The sequence below is a fragment of the Citrus clementina genome, unplaced genomic scaffold (assembly GCF_000493195.1).
Source record: "Citrus clementina cultivar Clemenules unplaced genomic scaffold, Citrus_clementina_v1.0 scaffold_8, whole genome shotgun sequence".
NCBI lineage: Eukaryota > Viridiplantae > Streptophyta > Magnoliopsida > Sapindales > Rutaceae > Citrus > Citrus x clementina.
Genome location: NW_006262022.1, coordinates 17,085,106 through 17,094,026, shown reverse-complemented (window position 1 = coordinate 17,094,026; position 8,921 = coordinate 17,085,106). Strand labels below are relative to the sequence as shown.

Genomic DNA, 8,921 nt, shown 5'->3' with positions numbered 1-8,921 from the left:
GTCTGGTGTTTGCGGAAGCAAGAATTAACAAGTGCTGTGTATATCTGCACAGAAAAATCGCTCATATTTAAATCTTTGTTTACAGATTTATTTTGGAGTTTTGTCGCATATTAATTGTCTTAGATATTATTTTGTAACTTCAATTTATTATATGGTTAGATAATTTATTTAGTTACTTTTCACCAATTCGCAAAATAAAACTTTCACTTGCAGATTTTACAATCATACAAACTATAGTTTGAACGAAAACCACAAATTATACAATCTGACCAATGAAGCAAATGACCATAGTTAGCTTATTGTGCACATATACACGGTCATGATTGGTATAATTTTATACTGATTTCAGACCCCAACAAGGCATATGAGCATAAAATCCAATCCCTGCAAAAATGATACAATTGCTATGATTTTGAATTGATAGAAACCAGAGGCTCAATACTTTTGCGGCACAAATGCAAAGAAAGTCGTTACAAATCATCAACGAAATAAGGCGCACACACTCCAGACAAAATTCGTATCAGATCATCAATTGAACCAGTGATGAACCGGCTGTTATACCAAAAGAATCACATACAACCCTTGCACTTTACCCCACCCCAGCTAACCTAAATCTTTGTTCATTTTTCTCGTCGACATCAAACTAAGTTTCCGCGGGCATTTGTCAGACTAGTTTATGCCCATCTTGCTAAATGTTAATAACGTTGCTGACACGGGTTAAATGACTTGAAAAAATTTTACATTATGCAGTTATGGGTTAACAAGACAAAAAAAAATGATCTCAGAAACACATCAATGATTTAAATATGATTCCCAACCATCTTTTTGTAGCTTCTCTGCTTTGGTCAAGACATCATCTCTCATGTCTTCCATATATTGTTGCATTCTGCACATGACATGTGCAAAAGCAATCAGATTTGCATTATTTACAAACATAAAGGGAGTTAGAGAGAAGCTAACCTTGCCCGAAGATCTGCATCGCCAAACCCTAACATCCTCACAGCCAACAGACCTGCATTTGTTGCATTATTGATTGCAACTGTTGCAACTGGAACACCTCGCGGCATCTGCGTCATCAATACAGAAAATCATTACGCAATTTCTTAGAGAGACAAGTTAAAGGGGAAAATGGAAAAATGATTAAAATAACAAATTAAATGTCATTTTGAGGAAAATGATGCAAGTAATACTTCGTATGTGCAGCTTTATAACTAGACGTGAAAACGGAAACAACTGCACATAATCTATCGGATTAAATAAGCATTCACGTGATGCCCTCACTTCAGCATTCTCTTGATATCATGAAAATTATGTCCAAATAACCTTAACCCAACAAAATTGCTCTATTCCTGTTGCTATAATAGAAAGTATGTCATATAAAGAAGAAAATATGTTATAAGAGTAATAACATACAGAAGATTGCTTCTTAACGCACTGAAAAGGAACTACAATATACATAGCTCCTTATCAGTCGAAAGAAAGAGAAAACGAAGAATAAGTAATCTAAGAAAAGCAACAGACTAGGAAAATGGGCACATCTTACTCTCAGACTAGAAAATGGGCTAAATTATCAGTATCCCAGACATTAAACGTGAATATTACTAGTTAAACAAAAGTCTACCTGCACGATTGATAATAGTGAATCAAGTCCATCCAAAGCTGAAGCACGCACAGGGACACCAATGACAGGTAAGGGAGTACGCGCAGCAACCATACCTAAAATAAAGAAAAAGCTTCATGGCCCCACATAATTGTGCACTAGGCCAGCATATGGATCAAATTCATAACTTATAACTTGCCTGGTAGGTGGGCAGCACCACCAGCACCAGCAATAATGATCTCAATGCCTCGCTCATGAGCAGATGAGGCATAAGAAAACATCAAATCAGGAGTTCGATGGGCTGATACTATTCTAACCTGGAAACACAATTTTTGTACTTCAAAAGGTCAGGTAGAAACGGAATGTGCAAGACTACAACTTTTAAATCACATGAGACAAACCTCATGAGGAACACTAAACATGGTCAAGATCTTTGCAGCATCTTTCATTACAGGAAGATCTGAATCTGAGCCCATGATGATCCCAATGCGTGGAAGGACTGCTGTAAGCAAATAATAGGAAGCAATTTGCATCATGCTCCAAGTGGCAGTAAGCACAAAACCCAAGCAAATTGCATCAAACACAAAACCCAAGCAAATTGCATCATCAATCCTCTTAAACAAATGTAATGATACAGTCCAAATGTATTGGTACTGATGTAGGACAGGTTCTCCCCCAGTGATAACATATATAGCTGATAGAGGAGCCCAGAGAAACCTAAAGAAAGCGGAGGAAATTCAAGAAAGCTGAGGAAAAAAAAACATATTATTTTTTTCCCAATAATCATCAAGACTTCCTTGAAAATGAAACACAGGGCCCTATCTATAGTAGCCAAAACCCTAAAATAAAATAGGAACTCAAATATAAGGAAATCTACTTCCTAATTTGAAATAAAAAACCTACTCAACTAAGAAACTTCGTAAGGAAATTATATATTACTTAAATGCCAATGCTGATCAACTACAAGAATTCAAAACTACAAGGAGTTTGAAATCAAATTTCCAAAATGGGGGAAAACTTGTTGCCATTTACAAACTTGAAGGCAAATAAATTAGTTTCAGCAAAAAAATCAAAATAATAGTATAACCAAGAAACATACACCTACTTTATTTAATTTACTTCACAAAGTCATGTTCTTCTTGCACTTTACCCAAAAGATTAAAAAAAAAAAAAATCATGAAGATGGTTGAAGAAAACCAGAGTATATCAGAAAAACTTGAATCAAACATGTCCACCAACAACATGAATATTTGTTATAAATATCAAGCCATCACAGAGGCAACTAACTTTTAGACTGGCAATCGGAACTGTCTTCTTTAAGCAACGAATTTAAACATGATTCTACCAGGCCCATAGAAGATCCAACAATAGTTATATGGCCCATCTTCCGCTGTTGCCGCATCTCTGTGGGATGATTATAACAACACAGTTAATTGTTAACTATGTGTGGGGAAGAGATAGAGAGACAAGATGAGACATTAAAAACGAGGCTGGGTAGAAGTAAACAAAACCTGACCTGGCTTATCATACCAATGAACAGTAGCCCCTGGGATAGACAATGCCTTTCCAATCAATTGATGAGCTAAGTAGAAGCCACGCTCTCCCTACCATGACAATCAACATTTAGTTAAATGTTTTATCTTCTAGAACGATGTGGTAACCACAAGACTAAAATTAAAGCACACAGTCATGCATGCACAAACACACACCAAGAGAAATTATAAAGCAATCCAACCATATGACACGAAAGAGCAAAAGATTTAGGCATAGGATTTTGAGGTAAAATTGTAAAAACAAAACCGAAATATCACCTCGGCTTCACCAAGTAAATTGTACATGATAGCTGCCGGAGTTTTCATTGATGGATCACCAAGCGGAAGACCTACAACAGCCCGCATATGTTGTTCAAATTGCGAGGTGTAGCAAGACTCAATTGTGTGATGACCACTATTGTGAGGTCTAGGAGCTACTTCATTCAACAAAATCTGTTTCCATGTAAATGAAAAAACAAAATGGTCAAAATCAATAACTTCAGGAAGCTAACATAGCACTTAAAGAAATAAATGTGTCAAGCAAAAATGATGAAAGATACAAAATTATTACCTGCCCATTATTTGTCCAAAACAATTCCACTGCAAATATACCGGCACCTTCCAGTGAACTAACAGCTTTGTGAGCAACATCAGTAGCAAGTTCACTGATTTTCCATGGCACAGCAGCAGGTGCCTTGACTATGTGGCATATGTTTTCTCTGCAAGATTAGGATCCCAATTCAAATGCGTCATCAAATTCGTTTCGCAATTTACGCATTGAAGACAAAAGATTGGATATAACCAAATAATATGAAGGTTGAACTTAGAACCTACTTGTGAATTGTTTCAACAACAGGATAGCACAAGATAGATTTGTCTCTTCCTCTCACTACAATGACAGCCAGCTCCTGTAATCATTAAAATTACAAAACCACGGAATCTATGCCATCATCACATGTTCTATTGTTCAAGCTATATAAAGAAAAAGAAACAGACCAAGTAAGAGCTTTTTTAAATAGCTTCTTTTCTTGTTATGAACATGTGAGATAACTTTAACAGTAAAAAGTGTATAAAGGAAATGTCACATTGAAATACAAGTTTAAAAAATTAGCAATAATGAAAATAAAATCAAACTCGAATACTAGTAAACTTTTGAATTAACAATGTTCGCTTATAAAAACTTAACAGTAATATAATAGAAAAACCTAATGAACTTGAATTACACAAGTGGCTCTACTAGTAGTGGAACATTATATGATTGACACCAACACTAGTACTATGGTGAATTTTGCAAATGATTAAATAATCCTTTTCAGGAGGAAAATGACTATCAAACCCTGTTCTGAATTTTTTGAAGTAGTTTCTTATGCATATATAAGGTAACTATAGTCACATAGATGACAGTAAAAAATAATATTTACATTTTAACCAACAAATAATTTAAGGCGCAAAGTAAAGGATTGTGGGTTGAAAATTTATTGAAGATGAAAAAGATCTGAAGCAACAATTAAGTGTGCATGTTAGACACTGACCTTGACAAAGGGTGCCCATTTCTCAACATATAAACCACGATCAAATCCTCCAAGAGCTGAAAAATAGGAAAAATGAGCGTTTAAAATCACTGAGAAAAAGAACCATCCACTATTTCAAATTATACACCTATACCACCAGATGCCAAATTTTATGCAAAATCAAAACCACAAAGCTAGAAACCAAGTAACACCATATGCAAGACAAACAAGTTACCAACATTTTGTAAATCAAACCAAACAAAAACTTATGTAATACAGCAACAATAAGAAAAATAGCTATAAAAGATTGCTAACATGCAGAAGAAATGAAAACTTGGACAGGATTGGAATGACTAGACTAAAAGCAACAGCAATGCATCTTTAGACAGACTTCAGAAACTCAGGACAAGCAAAGACAAACTAGAAAATTAATTCAAGGTATACTATCTTTAGACAAAACAATTGCTACCTAACACTGCCTTGCTACACAACCATCAGCATATGGTAGTGTTTTTCTAAGTAGGGCAGATGATATTAAAACAACGAAAAAAGAAATTTTATTATAAGAAAATTACAATATATTTGTACCAGCATACCATTTGGATACCAATACCTGGGTACAACAGCTATCAAGATGAGGTAAAAAGTGCAAGTAAAGATAAGCAGAATATTACATGCCTACTGAATTGTAACGAAACCATCTATATCAAATTCAGACAGTTATATTTAAATGAGCATTTACCAGTTATGGCGGAAGACAGCTCCTCTTCACTCTTTGCAACAGCATTCCCACGCCCATCATAGGCTAACCTTTTGCTCTTAACCATAAGAGGATAGCCAAATTGTTTACCTGCTCTCCTGGCACTTTCAAGATCATTTACCTGAAGCAGTCATATTAAGAACAATAAATCAAAATCTGAAACTAAATTTCTCTCGATAATAATCAGATTCAGAAATGCCCAAAGGAAGTATGGAGGTGTTATTAATAAAAACCAACCTCCATAAACTCAGGAAGCGGAAGGCCATGCCGAGAAAAATGAACCTTCTGAAGATACTTATCCTGTAAAACAGAATCCACAGATGAAGCTCAGAACAGAGTTATCTTTAACATCAAAAAAGCAAGAATAAACACTGGCAAGAAGTAAAATTTAGGGTAAAATTAGTTGAAAATTCATAGAAATAGCTGTCAACCATACAAGAGGACTCTGTGAATGCTCAAAGCAAAACATTATCATGAAGCCAAACTGTTGGATAAATGAAGAAAGACATACTTGGATTATCCGAATAGTAGAGGCTTTAGGTTGACAGTCAACTCCTTGTTGTTCAAGCTTCTCCATTGTGGCAACATCAACATGTTCAATCTCAACTGTCAAAACTCCACATCTAACTACCAAGCAAGAAATCAGCAATGCAAACAATTTCTTGCCACAAACACTAGAAAGACAATAGCTCGGCCATAAAATCAAACCTCTTAGCGAATTCCTGAACCGTAGCACTGTCATCGAAACTACCAACCATGTGATGATACGAAAGAGCACTCGCAGGGCAGTTTTCAAGTGGGTCTAAAACCATAACTTTAATGGCCAGCTGTGAAGCCGCTTGGCATAACATACGACCCAATTGCCCTCCCCCCAAAACACCAACAATCGTTTCAGATAACCCATGAACAGATGAATCATCCTTCCTATATTTACAATCAATTTGCAGAATTCCCATGTTAAATAATAAGTAAATAAACAAATCAAATACCCACTTAACTCATCATCCATTGTGGCAAAACAAATTAAGAATTCTCCAAACAACAGTTAACAAACAGGTGAATAGAGAGAGTACGGACCTGGCAGGGGAAGTCTCGTTAGAATCGCGTGAGGCACGGCAAGCCATTAAAACGGGATTCTGATGAGACTTGTTAATGTTGCCGCTGTTGGTTTTTTTATACATTGAAGAAAAGTTTAATCTGGGTGGCTTTCGGAGCCTAGACTTATTCGAAGAATATGAAGAAGGATTGAAGATGAAATTGGTGGAAGCAGCGAAAACAGATTCTGTGTTTTTCGAAAACACTGCGCCGTCAAGCTTTTGCATTTTAGTTTGCTTTGCCGCTGCTGCTGCTGCTGCCGCTTCTTTTGCTTGGCTGCTACTTTCTCTGCGTTTGTCAATTCCTACCGCTTATATTTTTCGTACAAAGTTTTATTATTTATTATTTTTTCACAAAACTCTCTAACGTAGCTTTTAGTCTTTGGGAATCCTAATAACGGGAATCTCAGAATAGAGAATGCAGGGTAAGAGTACGAGTCACTTGCAGGGATTTGTCCGTGGTATACCCAAAAAGGAAGGTATTTATCTAAAAACATCCCCATACTCTAAAATTTCTCATATATATCTTTTTTAATGTGCAGTTACGAAATTACCCGAATTAAAAACCTAAATCATCTAAATTACCCTGCACAATTAGTCACAAAACACGCGCCCATCCCTGAAGTTGAAGCTAGAGGTGAATACAAAGCTCTTCTTCTTCCAATTGATTACCATTCGTTTTTCTTCTAATTGATTACTGTCTCTTCTTCTTCAGAGATACAAAGCTCTCTCTCTCTACCCGAAGAACATTCTTAAGTAGCGTAGGTGTAGCAAGAAGCCCCAAATTCTTGATTTGGCCAGGAACGACTGCACTGCTTTGGCCCCAGAAGCAAAGGGAATGAGCTCGGCTGCTTCTCCTCCACACTAATTTTTCTCCGTGCCCGTTCCGCATGCATTTCGCACGCCATTGGCGCTTTGCTCTCCTCTTATTCTTCACCATTCCCTAAACCCAACGCCTTACTCTCTTCTCCCGACTCTATGTTGCCACAACCGCTGCAAAAGCACAAGGCACACATGACTCACAAATCGAGTTTTTCTGCGAAAAAGAAGTCCAAATTCGACAAAAAATAAACAGGATAAGAAACAAAACCCTAAGGTCGTCAATTGTTATTTACTTTATTTTCCCCCCTTCATTTATATAAATAAAATAATTACTATTGCTGAATTTAATTTTCGTTATTGCTATTATCTTTTAGGCATTTGCTTTTACATCATCTGTGAAATCCAAGTGATTACAGTCACGAGCAGTAGAGAAAGAGCAAAGTCGGCTTCACATTCCGACTATAGACCACTCTTACGATGAACCACCGCCATTTGTAGTTGTAGTTCAGGGAGCTCCCCAGGTTTTTCATATTTGTTTATTTATTTTATTGTTTTAATTTTGAAAGTTTAGGTGGCTTTTTTTAGTTGTTATTATAATCTAACCTCCAATGCAGTTGTTTAAAGAATTTCTTTACCTGACTTTTACCTTGGAGTCGTGTAAAGAATTTTCCAATGCAGTTGTGTAAAGCATTTCTTTACCCGACTTTTACCCTGGAGTCGTGTAAAGAATTCTTTACTCGACAGCAGTAGTGTAAAGAATTCTTTACACGACGGCTGTTGTGTGAAGAATACTTTACTCGACAGTAGTCGGGTATGAACACTTTACTCCACTATGTTCGCATAATTAGTTCTTTACTAGACTTTAGTTTGTAAAGAATTCTTCACTGGACATGAGTCGAGTATGAACACTTTATTTCCAATGTTACAAAGAATCTATGGTTTATATAGTGGACTGTAGTTCAATGCATGTTTTACTCGATTGTAGTCGTGCAATGAATGATTTACTCGACTGGTATGTCGTGTAATTTTTATGATTGGTTTAAAATATATTATTATGCAACTTTTCAATCATTTTATATATTGATTGATAAATTTTTTTGTATTTATGCAGATGGAACCAGAGATCAAGGAATCTGAATAGACTTCTATTTATGACTCCATGATAGACTTAGCAAATGATTCAGTTTTGGTGAGACAATTGCTGCCTGTTGCAAACATGATACCTTTAGTACTTCAGAAGATAGCATATCACGAAACACATCCAGACTGTAGTGAGGTTATATCGAAAATTTCTTGGCACATCGTGCGAGTACGTGACATCCCACAACAAAAATTAGGGTATGTACTATACATATAATGTGTTTTGAACATAATAATAAGAATGATGATTTTTAACAATTGATTTATATGAATTTTTACAGTGGTGATTGTGGAGTATTTTTGTTGCGGTACTTGGAGGTCCTAGCCCATGGACTTGATGTCAATTTATATTGCCAACAAGATCATGCTATACAATTTCAAAAAGCCTTGGTTGTCAAATTATTTGGGCATAGGTCATGAAAAAAAACTTTGTAGTGTTATTTTTTGGACTATGAGATGTAA

General features: G+C 35.9%; 1 protein-coding gene across 2 annotated transcripts; it reads right to left on the bottom strand.

The window, feature by feature from the left end:
* Positions 1–415: 415 nt before the first annotated feature.
* LOC18035321 (phosphoribosylaminoimidazole carboxylase, chloroplastic) lies at positions 416–6,950 on the bottom strand. 2 transcript variants are annotated; one of them, XM_006423910.2, is made up of 16 exons: positions 6,481–6,950; positions 6,112–6,327; positions 5,915–6,026; positions 5,641–5,703; positions 5,386–5,524; positions 4,665–4,720; positions 3,967–4,040; positions 3,704–3,851; positions 3,412–3,585; positions 3,117–3,204; positions 2,888–3,004; positions 2,002–2,102; positions 1,800–1,917; positions 1,622–1,716; positions 961–1,067; positions 416–886 (listed from the first exon to the last, which is right to left on the bottom strand). In XM_006423910.2, exons 1-16 carry the CDS (start codon positions 6,723–6,725, stop codon positions 793–795), a joined length of 1,947 nt encoding a protein of 648 aa, XP_006423973.1. In that variant the 5' UTR covers positions 6,726–6,950; the 3' UTR covers positions 416–792. The 2 variants fall into 2 exon arrangements, with proteins under 2 accessions (XP_006423973.1, XP_006423972.1); XM_006423909.2 differs by having other exon boundaries at positions 2,002–2,099.
* Between the last annotated feature and the right edge of the window lie 1,971 nt (positions 6,951–8,921).

Coding starts and splice junctions, on each gene's coding strand:
- LOC18035321 (XM_006423910.2), bottom strand. CDS start 6,725: ATGCAAAAGCTTGACGGCGCAGTGTTTTCGAAAAACACAGAATCTGTT. Junction 3,586..3,703: donor TTTGGACAAATAATGGGCAG/GTAATAATTTTG, acceptor ACATGGAAACAG/ATTTTGTTGAATGAAGTAGC. Junction 1,717..1,799: donor TGGTGCTGCCCACCTACCAG/GCAAGTTATAAG, acceptor TCTTTATTTTAG/GTATGGTTGCTGCGCGTACT.